Here is a 14,902-nt window from a genome sequence, read left to right as displayed (position 1 = left end):
CGAGAAAGTTGGGACATAAATCAGATGGTGTTGTGTCCCTGATGTTAAGAAGCTCGTCCATCGTGAAAGTAATCCGAGTTGGGTCGCAATTAACAGAATTAAATACTAAAAACAAACACAGAAGTGCGCACCAACACACCGTGGCAGCCGGTCGCAGCGCCATCATCCTCTGCATTTACACTGGGTGATAAGACAATATTGTGATACATGATGGTGCTAAAGGAAAATTCACAAAGTCATCAGAATTGACAGGGTTTATTGGCTCTATCATGTACTCAAACTCATGACAATCCCTGAACAATTACCACATCAGGTATCAACAGTTATTTAAAACACTTAACAGTCCTTAAAAGTTGAAAAAAAATTTGGAATGCAACTTAACCCACTCCTTAACACTTGGGGCTTAAAACAGGCTCGCACAATACACGTATGAAATTATGGTATTACATTCTTTGGGTAGCGTAGTTCTAAGGCATACATACAGGTGCATCTCAATGAATTAGAATATCATGGAAAAGTTTGTTTATTTCGATTATTCAATTTAAAAGGGAAATTTATATTATATAGATTCATTACACACAGAGTGAAATATTTCAAACGTATGTTTATTTTAATTTTGATGATTATGGCTTACAGCTAATGAAAACCCAAAATTCAGTATCTCAGAAAATTTGAATATTGTGAAAAAGTTGAGCTGAGCTTTTAATGGTCTCTAAGGCTGGTTCAGTAGGCTACACAATCATGGGGAAGACTGCTGACTTGACAGTTGCCATTGACATCCTCCATAAGGAGGGTACGTAACAGAAGGTCATTGCTAAAGATGCTGGCTGTTCAGAGTGCTGTATCCAAGCACATTCATAGAAAGTTGCGTGGACGGTAAAAGTGTGGTAGGAAAAGGTGCACAAGCAACAGGGATAACCGCAGCCTTGAGAGGATGGTGAAGCTACGGTCATTCAAGAATTTGAAAGACCTCTTTTCAGATGAAAGTAAATTTTGCATTTCATTTGGAAATCGAGGTCCCAGAGTCTGGAAGAAGACTGGAGAGGCATTGAAGTCCACTGTGAAGTTTTCACAATCAGTGATGATTTGGGGAGCCATGTCATCTGCTTGGTCCACTATGTTTTTTCAACGCAGCTGTTGACCAGGACATTTTGGAGCACTTCATGCTTCCTTCCGCTGTGAAGGTTTATAGAGATGCTGATTTCATTCTCCAGCAGGACTTAGCACCGGCCCACACTGCCAAAAGTACCAATACCTGGTTTAATGACCATGTATTCACTGTTCTTGATTGGCCAGAAAAGTTGACCTATTGTCAAGAGGAAGATGAGCGACACCAGACCCAACAATGTAGATGAGCTGAAGGCTGCTATCAAAGCAACCTGGGCTTCCATAACACCTCAGCAGTGCCACAGGCTGATCGCATCCATGCCACACCGCACTGATGAAGTAATTCATGCAAAAGGAGCCCCGACCAAGTATTGAGTGCATATATATATATATAGAAAAAGTCACTCATTATCTCCTGACCACTATGACGGTTAGGCTAAAAACATGGTGTAAATGACGCCGTTTGGAGTTGAATATGAATGTCGAGGCAGGTGGACACTTGGATGACTTTTACTCAATTATTGTAATTGGCAAGTATTTGGATTATTCATTGATCATTTTGAATCTTTTTTTAAGAACAAAAAATACTCAGGTCACAACTAGGGGTGTCACGATACCAAAAATACCAGGGGCGTGTGTGTGTGTCTGTGTGTGTGTGTGTGTGTGTGTGTGTGCGCGCGCGCGCGCTCCGCGATAGAGACTGTGTCTCTGAGCGAGTGAGCAGGGCGGGGAGTGGAACACACAGTGAGATCACGGCTCGTTCACGTGAAGCAGTCGCTCACTGACTGCTTCTTATTAGTGGAAACAGTGAAAACCCCAAGTTTCTTTGGTCTCAGCTGCTCAGAGATCAGCGCCGCAGCTTCAGAAGAGGCGCAGCACCGATGCTAACAGCTAACATCAGCGCTCACGGTTCTTACGGTGCTTCAAAAAAATGGGCATCGTCGGTGTTTCGTTATTTTAGTATCGAAAGGTTATCGTAAGTATCGGTTCTCGTGACATCCCTAATCACAAACGGAATGTTTTCACGCAGCAGCTGAGTTTACAGCAGTTTGATTTATTTTAAGATTACGTCCAACCAAGAAAAAGAATAGCTTTCATTTGTTGTGCAATAGTAGTAGTAGATTTGACGTTGGCTAAATATTAATATCATGAAATATGATTATTAAAATAAAAATTATTTATTAAAAATAAAAAATTATAAAGCTATTAATTAAGAATAGTAAAATAATTCATTAGAATTAGAAATTATACGGTAATCCATTAATAATAGTTAAATAATTAATGAAAACAATAAAATTATCAATTAAGAATAATACAATCTGTCATCATTGCTTATCGTTGCGGGGCACCACCCTGTTTACAGGGACCAACAAGTCAATCTTTATATATCAGTCTCAAATGATATAAGTTATATTAATAAGAAGGGTTTTATTTTCGCCTGAATATTTTTGGTAAACAGATGCCTGCTGATGACTCTAGCTGGGACTTATGAGCTGAAAAACATAATGGGACTCTAGCATAAAGCCTTGACTAGCCCAAGTTCAAATTTGACTACAATACCACAGAAAATGAATATTTTACAGATGTTTTACTAAGGGCATGTCGAGGCGTTTTCCAAAAAGGTAATTTGGATGCTCCAAAGGACTCTTGGTACCCATGGTAACCAAATAGGCTAAAAAGGCTACTTTTTCACAAAAAATCATACTTTTATATAAAGGAGACAAAACTGGTCATATGGTTAAAAATTTATTCAAATATACATCTTTCAAATTTTTGGATACATGCCAGCCATTGTAGCAGTCACGACTGCAGGAGGAGGCTTGTGGAGGACTTTGTAGTGCCCTATCAGGATGTCAGCACCCATGAACCTCGATGGACCTATGTGGGAAAAGAAAAATTAGTCGGGAGCTATTAGAAGAGCCGTACAGAGGCACCACACCCACACCTATATGCATATCTGTTCACATTCATCTCGACACACAAAGGCACACTCATCTCTCCACCATCTATATGCACATTCTAATTCTCAAACAAAGACAACTATTATCTCTCCCACATCTAAATCCACACCTTTTACTAATCAACAGCAAATCCTAAAAAAACACACGAACACACACACACACACAGTAATTTAGTTATTTATTATAATAAAATACGTACTTGTCAAGAGTAATGTCTCGTCCTTCCTGAAACATGGCGTCTGCCTCGTAGTCAAACGACGTGTCGCTGTCTTCCTCTGATACGTCATCATCAGACTGGTCGCTGTCACGCCGATAACACAGATCCCTTTACTTGTTCGGTCGTCAAGTTTCATTTCTCTAAACGTTTCTCCATAGTGTAGCTTCAAAACGCTCCATAGCAAGACTGAATTCTGCACACGGATCTCACAGCAACGCCCCCGAACTTTTACGCACCGATCTCAAAACCAGTGCTCACTTACTGTTACGCACGGAGATGAGATGCTCTGGAAGCACGTGTTCACTGTTGTGCAGTGACTTGCTGTGTGTTGATAGTTTTCTATCAGGTCGCGGAGGACATGTACTTCCTGGAAAATGTAATTGGCTAAACGATAAGTCAGTCATAACAAAAATCGACTGCAGTTGGCTGAGCCTCGCCACGTCAGAAGAAGGGCGCGCACTGTCTGTAAACGAGGGCTCTCGTTGGCTTTTGCCGAATGTGGACAACCCCTGCCTTCTCCAATTGGGTCGAATGAGCTGTCCATCTAAAGGTTAGAGTGCACCCTCCATTTTGAAATCCAGAGAGCCGCTTTGTTTACCTTCTTATAGAAGTTAGGTCGGAAAAAAAGTCAAAGTTGGCACTTAGCTGCTGGCTACTCTGAGATTACGCATCAGCTGGCTGTGGCTATTCTTTGATGAAATAGTGTGCTATGGAGTGATTAAGTTACTGGATTCGATCGTCTGGACCTTTGGCAATGTACCAACACCTTTTTTGTTGGAATGTTATCGATATGTGGATTAATATCATGCTTCTTAGGTGAGTGACGTCGACTGTCTTAATAATTTTTTTTGGTAAGTTGTCTGACTGTTACGTTGATTGTATCGGCTGTGGTGATCGGATCTTAAATGGTTACATCAGTGGAATCAGAAGAATCTTAGCTTTCTACAGATATGTGGCATTAGTACCTAGCTGTACGACACAGTTCTTTAAATACAAATGTTTGACGCTGATCGATAAAAAAACACACCTTGCGTCCCGAATACGGGACGCGATTGCATAAGGAGTTAAGCCAACTTCTAATATTATCTTAACAAAAACCAAACAATGTGAAAACTGAAAACATTATGGGAAATCCTTACCTTGAAGTTGTTGTCCAGCCGTCCATCAGAAACTGGCTTCACGATGCACAAAGTCCATGACACTGTAAAACAAGTCAGTGCCGATTAAAATGAAACAAGATTCAGTAACTGCAGTGCATATTTTAGTAACATATTTTAGTGCAATGTTTACCTGATCAATGTTGGTGATGTGACCCGTCGCCATGGTGGAAAGTTTTAACCAAAATGAAGCTCCGCCTCCTGACCTCAGACCACAATAGGCACAGCCTATGGCATGGCACTACGCAGGTGCATGAAATCACGTGACTCCCGCCAATTTGCAGAGTAAATACAACAATAAAATGTTGTTGCATGGTTGTATGGAAGAAAATTAGTTGAGATTACGTTAATACATATTTTTAAGAAAAAAAAAAAAATCTCTTGTATTTTCAACAGATGCAGATTAAGTCGACAACTATATTTTTTTTGTAGAACTAAAAAACATACATATTTATGTCAATATCATAGATATAATTGTGTTACGTTTACATGCTCTCAGAATCACTTTTATCAGAGGATTATGCAGTTTTGGACACAACACAGGGTCCCTGGGCCTGAGATCAGAGGTCTGTATTGATCTGAGACTCTAGACATTAAAAGGAATTGAGGAGAGATATTATATTATTAACAAGTTATGTGACGACAAGATGCAGAACCTTGTAAATATTACTTTTGCTGCTGTTGAAATAATATTTTGCATTATTACAAACAAATCCTGTTCTCAATTCATAATTGTATTCTATTTTTGGTCATAATTAAATGACCAAAAATGAACAAGTATTGATAATTTGGAGGATGAGAGAATCACAGTTCAAATCCATTCACTAAAAGATCGTGTTTTCCTCAAGTAGCAGCACAGTGGTCGACAGAAGTTGCCTAATGTTGTACAGGCTGCGCAGTGAACAAAGTGCTAAAAACCCCAGCAGTGCGTGTTCATTCAAAGTCTTTCGTCTCGCTGTCTCAGACGGTTCTGTGCAACTGTAGTGTCCGCGCCTGGCCTTTATAATTATGGTCTGAGGAATTCTAAATTTGTTTGCAGGGTACGAACATATTGATAGTTGTGTGTTATTAAATAAGGCCATTGTCATTCACAACTGTAGCAGTATATGCCCTGCCTTGAGTGATACATATCTGGTGCTATTAACTTATGATCTCCAATATCAATCAATCAAATTTTATTTGTATAGCCCATATTCACAAATCACAATTTGTCTCAAGGGCTTATATATATATATATATAGAGAGAGAGAGAGAGAGAGAGAGAGAGAGAGAGAGTTTTATATATCATGTCATACCAAGTCATGGCTCATAAGGGCAATAGATAGAGGTAAACTTTAATGATCTGCACTTGTTGTTGGTTGTTTTCTAAAGCCAATTAGTCAAATATGGCTTTACATTTTAAATCGAAAATATTGGATTTTAACAAAGGGGCTGAGGGCCCACTTTAGGACATACACATGTGTCCCTTAATAAATAACTTTCAATTAGATCAAATGATTTCAGTGATGCTGTTTTGTTCCAACAAAGTATTTTTAGTAAGATAATCTCCTGTTTGTGTTCAGGTGGGAGGTCACACCATGCTGCCTATCCGCTGGATGCCCCCCGAGAGCATCATGTACAGGAAGTTCACCACGGAGAGTGATGTATGGAGCTTTGGAGTCATTCTGTGGGAGATCTTCACTTACGGCAAACAGCCTTGGTTCCAGCTCGCCAATAATGAAGTACATATTCATTTTCAATTAATGGCATGAAAAGGCATTTTCATTTCATTCTTCACTTTCACATGATGAGATTTTACATTTCATTTCATTTCATTTAACACTCTTTCAACAATTTAGAAGGTGGCTGCAGGTCTTCAACTTTGTGTTAGCTATCATTAATTTTTGTTTCGGTATGTACTTCATTAAATCAAATCAACAAATTGCAGTAAAGCAAACCACCTGTCAAATCCGAATTCGAAGAAAATTATTTAGTGGGAGACTTCAAACATCATTGAGGACCAGTGTTGCCACAGTTACTTTGAAAAAGTAACTTAGTAACTTTACAGATTACTTGATTTTTAAAGCGACATTATTTGGTAATGCTCTCCCCTTTGAGCCTCTTCTCTTTTTACTGGGTGGAAAGGAATTCCGATGAGAGGATTCGCACAAAGAACAATAACAATTTTCACTCTTAAGTCTTCAAAAACAGGTGTTAAACCAGTGATGCCTTCTTCTTTCAATGGATAATGATGATGATGATGATAATGATGATGTTTACAAGGCTTATATTAAAATTTGGAAGTAAGAATTTAAGGAGGAGCTCCTTTCATTACGCCTAAATTCTACATTCATTACAGTCCTCTGGCATGGTGTTAACGTGAAATAAACCATATCTGGTTGTTACAGTTGATTACTAAAAAGCATATCCTAAAACTTCATCTCGTTTTCTAATAATAGTAAACACATGCCCAAAAATTACAAGCTACACTTACAAAACCTTTGACTTGTGTAGCAAATCATCAAACAATTAAAAACTATTTTATGTTTACCCCAAACCAAACACTGCCATCACATAACAAAACAATACTCGTAGACAGATGTGGCTGAGGGGTAGAGCAGTCGTCCTTGCCCAAGGAGTTCAGCTGTTCGATCCCAGTCCTCCCCATCTACATGCCGAAGGCAAGATGCTGAACCCCGAATTGCCCCTCATAGAAAAACTGCTGCTAATAGTGCACTGTATGAATGTGTGTGGGAATGGGTCAATGGGAAACTGTACTGTTTAGTGCTTTGATTGGTCTTCAAGACTAGAAAGGTGCTATATAAATACCTTCCATTTACTTGGTAATTATTACACACTACACAAATAAGTGCAAAGTACTACAATCTGGGTGTAGAAAAGAAAAAATCTTGACTGAAAATATTAAATTAGGTTATTTACACATTCCTGCATTCATGACCACCCTCTATGTAAAAATGCACAGTATGACTTTGAAATAAGCAAATTGATATTGATTAAGAATGATTAATTCTTTCCATCTCAACATCATGCCTCTGAGCCGGGTCAGACAACAGGACTTTATCTACATCGAAGGCGATCCTCTCAAATTATACCGTAGACCTTCATAAATATTGATGACTTTTAGTGTTATATGGTCCTAAAGAAACGTGATTTGAAACGTGTTTGTTAAATTTTGAATGGTTGTGTGTTAACTAGGATTGTAACAGTACACAAAAACCACGGTTCGGTACATACTTTGGTTACGTTTTCCGTACGGTACAGTAGAAGCAAGAAACAGAAAACATTAAACTGATTGTTTATTTTTATTATACCCTGGTTTTGTATGGCTGCTTCTTTATTAGCTAAATAATTTTCAAAAAGTCTAATACTGGGCCAGATACTAAAACTAGAGTTCTTTTCCAACACGTAAGTTATATATCAATCAAATCAATCAATCAAATTTTATTTGTATAGCCCATATTCACAAATTACAATTCATCTCATAGGGCTTTAACAGGGTGTGGCATCCTCTGTCCTTAACCCTCAGCAAGAGTAAGGAAAAACTACTAAAAACCCTTTTAACAGGGTAAAAATATGTAGAAACCTCAGAGAGAGCCACATGTGAGGGATCCCTCTCCCAGGACGGACAGAAGTGCAATAGATGCCACGTGTAGGAGAACATCATCAATAATCAAAGTCTCTAGCAGCATTTGATGAGGGTAGACATCCCGAAGGACAACCCCAACATGACATGCCAAGCAGTCCCGCTGCAAGCACAGTCCATGCTCAGCAACCATCTAGACCACGATCCACCATCCAGACCAGACGCCACTCCAGTCCTCAGTCACCGTCCACCGCCGCCCACCAGGACCCATCACAAGCCACCACCGCGGTCCTGGTCCACCGCCCGTGCCCAATGCCAACGCGACACAGGGTCCGCCACCAGCACCACGATCAGCCCAGAATCCGCCACAATGGATCCACCACCGCGACCCCCGGTGTATGATCCACAAACCGCAATCCATGGTGCGGCCACAGAGGCCCTGGATCTGCGGGTGATAAAGCAAAGGGATTCCGGGGAAGGGGGATAGGGATGGAGAAGAGGAAGGAGAAGCTGGAAAGAGAAGCTCCGTGTGTCATGTGTCATAAAATAGAACAAGTAACGTTCTGGCGCACTAATTAGCTCTAACTATAAGCTTTATCAAAAAGGAAGGTTTTGAGTCTACTCTTAAATGAAAAGATGGTATCTGCCTCCCGAACTGAAAGTGGTAGATTATTCCACAGCCGAGGGGCTTGATGGCTAAAAGCTCTGGCTCCTACTCTTTTTTTAGAGAATTTAGGGACGACAAGTAGGCTTGAATTCTGGGAGCGGAGTGCTCTAGCGGGTTTATAAGGTACTAACAGCTCTTTAAGGTAAAAAGGCGCCATATTATTAAGGGCCTTGAAGGTGAGGAGGAGAATTTTAAATTCTATTCTAGATTTAACTGGAAGCCAGTGTAGCGACGCTAATACTGGAGAAATGTGCTCTCTTCTCTTTGTTCTCGTCAGGACACGTGCTGCGGCATTTTGGACAAGCTGTAGAGTCTTTAACGACTTACTGCTGGAGCCAGATAATAATGAATTACAATAGTCCAGTCTCGATGTAACAAAGGCGTGGACTAGTTTTTCTGCATCTTTTTGGGAAAGGACATGTCTAATTTTGGAAATATTACGTAAGTGGAAAAAAGCGGTCCTAGAAATTTGTTTTAAGTGAGAATTAAAGGATAAATCAGGATCAAAGATCACTCCCAAGTTCCTGACGGTTTCATTGGAAGCAAGGGCAATGTCGTCTAGCGCAGCTATATCATTAGATAATGCATCTCTAAGGTGTTTGGGGCCAAGTATTATAACCTCTGTTTTGTCTGAGTTTAATAAGAGAAAATTGCGGGTCATCCAGGTTTTTATGTCCTTGAGACATGTTCGAAGTTTAGTTAATTGATTACTTTGTTCAGGTTTTATTGACAAATATAACTGGGTGTCATCCGCATAGCAGTGGAAATTTACCGAGTGTGTCCTGATAATGTTTCCTAGTGGAAGCATATATAATGAGAATAAAATTGGGCCGAGCACAGAGCCCTGTGGAACACCATGGTTAACTTTGGTGCGCACAGATGACTCATCATTAATTTGCACAAATTGGGAGCGATCAGAAAAATACGATTTAAACCAGTTAAGGGCGGTTCCATTAATGTTAATTAACTGTTTGAGTCTTTGTAATAAAATTTGATGGTCAATTGTGTCGAATGCTGCACTGAGATCTAACAGAACGAGGACAGACACAAGTCCCTGATCTGAGGCTATTAAAAGGTCATTAGTGACTTTTGCCAAGGCTGTCTCTGTACTGTGATTGGCTCTAAACCCCGATTGAAAGTCTTCATATATATTATTTTCCCGGAGAAACTCACACAGCTGATTGGCAACAACTTTTTCTAAGATTTTAGAGACGAAGGGGAGATTAGATATTGGTCTGTAATTGGCTAAAACCTCTGGGTCTAGGGTGGGTTTTTTGAGTAGGGGTTTGATGACAGCTATTTTAAAAGACTGTGGTACATAACCTGATGATAATGACAGATTGATGATGTTAAGTAACGAACTATCAATTAGGGGCAGAATTTCTTTAAGTAATTTGGTAGGAATGGGATCTAAGATACAGGTTGTTGGTTTAGAACCTGAGATTAATTTGGTAAACTGATCACGGGTGATCAGAGAGAAGCTGTCTAAGTAATGGGTAGGATTCTCAGCCGTTTCTGAGATCTCTGTTGTTGGGAGGGTATTAGTGCCAATTGAGGGCAGGAGATGGTTGATTTTATTTCTAATAGTTTGAATTTTATCATTAAAAAAGGTCATAAAGATATTGCTATTTAGGGATCGAGGAATACTGGGTTCGGTGGTGGTGTGACTCTCTGTCAGCCTGGCTACAGTGCTGAAGAGAAACCTGGGGTTGTTTTTATTCTCTTCTATTAGTTTTGAATAGTAGGCGGCTCTTGCTTTGTGGAGAGCCTTTTTATATTCTTTAACACTATTCTTCCACACTATTCTTCCAGTCTATTAGATTTTCAACATGGTTGCTGGAGCGCCACTTCCTTTCTAGTTTTCTTGATAATTGTTTTAACTCATTTGTCTGGGAATTATACCATGGAGCTAATTTACTATGTTTGACATTTTTCTTTTTTAGAGGCGCTATTGAGTCTAATGTTAATCGTAATGAGTCTGCAGAGCTATCGACGAGGTGGTCGATCTCAATGGAGCTCAGGGTTTTAAAGAATTTGTTGTTTATATCTACTGCTAATACGGGTTTAAATGTAATTGGGATTATTTCCTTAAATTTAGCTACAGCACTATCAGGTAGACATCTAGAAAATGAATTTTTTATTAGTGGCATATATTCAGTTATTGAAAAATCAAAGGTTATTAAATTATGGTCTGATAGAACTGGATTGCGCGGAAGTACTGTTAAATTTTCAATTCCGACACCGTACGATAATACAAGGTCAAGTGTGTGGTTACCACAATGAGTAGGTTTGTGCACACACTGACTGAAACCAATAGAGTCTAGTATTGAAATAAATGCTACGCTAAGGCAATCTTTATTATTATCAACATGAATATTAAAGTCACCAACAATAATAATTTTATCGGTCTTTAGGACTAAGTTTGATAAAAACTCAGGGAATTCCTTTAAAAATTCAGTATAAGCCCTGGGAGCACGGTAAACTACGGCAAATATGATTGGCTGTTGGTGGTTCCTGGATTGGCGTGGAAGACTAAGAACCAGACATTCAAATGATTTGTAGCTGAGTTTAGGTTTAGGATTAATTGATAGACTGGAGTTAAAAATAGCAGCAACTCCACCTCCTCGCCCAATTTCTCTAGGAACCTGTGAATTGATATGACTGGGGGGAGTAGATTCATTTAGACTGACATATTCATCAGGATGTAGCCACGTCTCAGTGAGGGACAGTAAATCTATGTTGTAATCGGAGACTATTTCATTAACTAAAAGAGCCTTTTTTTCCAGTGATCTAATGTTTAAAAGACCACATTTAAAAGTCTGGGTTTCCTGTATTGTTTCAGAGGTTGTTTTTATTTGTATTAAATTTTTGTGTGGAGTTCTCGCTCTGTTATTGTTTAATTTCAATAATTTAATCGGACGGTGAACAGACACAATCTCTATGGGGTTTTGTGATTGATCCAGAGGGAGCGCAGAGAAGTGTTTAGCACTGCAGCTCTGCTTCCTGGTCCCAACTATGGGTTGTCATGTAATAGACTGAGTAATATTCCTAGATAAGAGAGCTGCTCCATCCCAAGTGGGATGAACGCCGTCTCTCCTAACAAGACCAGGTTTTGTCGAAAAAGTTAGCCAATTATCTATAAAGCCCACGCCGTTTACAGGACACCACTTCGACAGCCAGCGGTTAAAAGACAACATGCGGCTAAACATGTCATCACCTGTTGTATTAGGGAGCGGGCCAGAGAAAACTACTTTGTCCGACATCGTTTTAGCAAAAGCACACACGGACTCAACATATGTATGTGTATATATATATATATATACACCAAACCTTACCCTTCTCTGCTGTTGCCCGCTCAACCAACCAGGAGGTGGCTTTCACCACCTCCTTTTAGTTCAAAACTTCTCTTTCATCTCAATTCTAATGGTGTCATATTTCCTTTAGTGAATTATTTTATTTTAATTGGCCATTAAATCACTGGTTTTTAAAAGCAACCGTTTTCACACGTTTACATAAGGCCTTTTCATGATTTCATTTTATTATGCTTGATATATAGTGCTGTCATGCAAGAGTGTGCAACTGCAACCAAAGCCGCACTATGAGTTAGGGGGCCTCCCTTATCTACTCAGTATGCAGTGGTGGGAAGTAATGACGTACAAATACTTCGTTACTACTTAAGTAGATATTTCACATAGGGATGCACCGATTTATCGGCCGAACATCGGTAGCGGCCGATATTCGCCTCGTTTACTGATATCGGCTTATCGGTAATAAACTTGACTTTCACCGATATCATTGGCCGATGTTCATGTTTGTGGTAAAACCGCTGGGCACGTGCCGCGGCTGGGGGAGCAGTCCCTCCGTCACCCTCCTCTCCGCGCCGCCGGAGGGTGCGGCACCGGGAGGTCCTCATCCGGTGGCACCTCAAGGCGTCACTGGTGGGGGGGCTTTCTTTCTCTTGGACCGCGGGGCGGTGTCCGTCGCCGGTGCAGAAGGCGGGCCGTTGGAGGGGACCGGGTACGCGGTCAGCGGCGGCCACTCTGGACGCGTGTCGGGCCCTTCTCACGGATCACCTCAGCTACGGCGCCCGCTGGGGGAACCCTCTGTTCGCGCGGGGGCCCCCTCCGGCGGTGCACCTCGGCTGGCGCCTAGCAGCTGACTGAGAACTGGTGCGGACCAGGGGAATCCGACTGTTTAATTAAAACAAGCATCGCGAAGAGCCAAGGTGGGTGTTGACGCGATGTGATTTCTGCCCGACACTAAAAACAGGTAAAACTGAGGAGGGCTTGTTAAGTTATCTTGACTCACGCAGTGTAACTTGGCGTAAAAAGTATGAGCGTAGCGTCTGTTTAAGTACTTTATTCTCATGTGCATCGGCTCTATGCATCCGTCTCATGCACAGGTAACAAGGGAACTGACAACATACGTCATACACACAGAAGCCGTAACACCTCTAATAAACGGGCAATACTGCTACCGTAAAAGAATGAGAAGAGCGTTCTCTATAATGATACTTTAACAGGGCTGTTTTAGACAGGGTACAAAGGTGCTGTTTTAAATTACCCTTGTGGTATTTTGACCAAAATATGTTACAGACATTTCATTAAGATCCCAAGGAACCATTTCAACTTGCGGTAAAATGGGCATAATATGTCTCTGTTAAATAAAGTTTAGTTAAATCAAAGATTGTTTCATAAATCTGATTCAATCTGTGCTCATTAAAGATAAGAGTGATGAAGGGCTGAATTTTTTTAAAATAGTGATTTCTAAATAATGATTTAATTATTTTTCTGGCACAAAAGGGTGAATGAATAACAACAAAAAGAAATTAAACAAATATCGGTATCGGCTATCGGCCAGATTGTTATTTTAAATATCGGTATCGGCCAAGAATTTCCATATCGGTGCATCCCTAATTTCACATAATTGTACTTTACTTGAGTTTTAATTTTCCTGACGACTTTTTACTTTTACTCGCTGCATTTGAACACAAATTTCTGGACTTTCTACTTCTTATATTGTCGAAACTCTCGTTACTTGAGCAGCGGAGGTTGGTGCATCGCGCGCCTTTACGGTAATGATCCTTCCGCAGGTTCACCTTCAGAAACTTTGTTAAGAGTTTAACTTCCTCTTGATAGTCAAGTTTGATCGTCTTCTCGGCGCTCAGCAAGATTATACTGTGGTCTATTAGTGGCAGACACAAGAGGCATAGGTCTGTTGTGCCTGGATAAATTCAGCCCTATCAACCTACAAGTGGTTCTTTTATTTCAAGACCATCTTCGGAATATGTAAATTAATTAGTCAGGTCCATCACATCACCAAATTTACACGTTTTCGCACATGTAACAGCACATCTAGGGAACACAGAGACAGAATTGAAAGAAGCAGGAGCAAAGAAACAAGAATCAGCAACAGGATTTTCAATCTCTTCAGGGGTCGGAAAAGGTTTGTACCTGCCAGATCATTACCGAGGATCAAGGCAACACACCGCACCGGCAGATAAGTGCGTATCCCAATTTCCACAGGACCAAAAACGAGAGGAGAACGCAAAAACACGGTGTGCAACGTAGCTCCTAATACCCTCATGTTTAAGCCCTACAGAAAGGCATCAGAACCAAAGATTTCTTCGGAAACGGCAACGCATTCTGTAACTTGAGAGACTGAGAAGCTCTGGCATCATGCAATATTGTGATTGGCACCCGATATTCCATACCTCCCTGTAAGAGAGTCTGTACCCATGGTTTCAATGTTTCCCACTCATGTAATAATTCTGGTTTTGCCTACAATTATTATTGGGATCAGATGTGTTAGGGGTATCACTTTCCCAGAGAAGCCCACAGTCTTGACAGCTGACATGGAGATGGGGACTTGTGAGCCGGGTGTGACGGCGATGGTTGGAACAGGTGCCATTAATTCCCCATCTGACTTATCTGGCCCCCCTATTGCCAGTCTGCTGCTGGGCCCGCCCCACTACTCAGAAGTAGTGCACAGTGTACTTTGCCGGTCCTTAACAAATATTGTTAAGTAGTGTGAATAGACAGAATTACGCTGCTAAACAATTTGACTGTATTGAGCAGTGTAGGCTGGGAGACTGGAGTAAACACAGTGAAGCAAATATTGGGCCTAGTTGGTACAGAAACTGATGGAGGATCCACATGTGATAATACTCTGATGGATGGTGGAGATTTTGGGGTTAAAGAAGTTTAAAAA

At 40.5% G+C, this 14,902-nt stretch overlaps 1 protein-coding gene and 1 long non-coding RNA gene across 4 annotated transcripts in view; one reads left to right on the top strand and one right to left on the bottom strand.

Moving 5' to 3' along the window:
• The window catches only part of LOC128444185 (NT-3 growth factor receptor), a 159,603-nt gene that overhangs the window by 134,978 nt on the left and 9,723 nt on the right, over positions 1 to 14,902 (top strand). For both annotated transcript variants that reach the window (XM_053426507.1, XM_053426506.1), the window contains one exon: positions 6,005 to 6,163. In XM_053426507.1, coding sequence (XP_053282482.1) covers positions 6,005 to 6,163 — 159 coding nt within the window. The remainder of the gene's footprint in view (positions 1 to 6,004; positions 6,164 to 14,902) is intronic.
• On the bottom strand, positions 2,841 to 4,610 carry LOC128444187 (uncharacterized). 2 transcript variants are annotated; one of them, XR_008339119.1, is made up of 4 exons: positions 4,576 to 4,610; positions 4,425 to 4,486; positions 3,268 to 3,369; positions 2,841 to 2,985 (listed from the first exon to the last, which is right to left on the bottom strand). It is a non-coding gene; the product is annotated as an uncharacterized LOC128444187 (long non-coding RNA). The 2 variants fall into 2 exon arrangements; XR_008339118.1 differs by lacking the exons at positions 4,425 to 4,486; positions 4,576 to 4,610 and having other exon boundaries at positions 3,268 to 3,862.

Source organism: Pleuronectes platessa, chromosome 7 (assembly GCF_947347685.1).
Source record: "Pleuronectes platessa chromosome 7, fPlePla1.1, whole genome shotgun sequence".
In the NCBI taxonomy this organism is placed as follows: domain Eukaryota; kingdom Metazoa; phylum Chordata; class Actinopteri; order Pleuronectiformes; family Pleuronectidae; genus Pleuronectes; species Pleuronectes platessa.
This window is presented reverse-complemented; position numbering and strand designations above follow the sequence as displayed.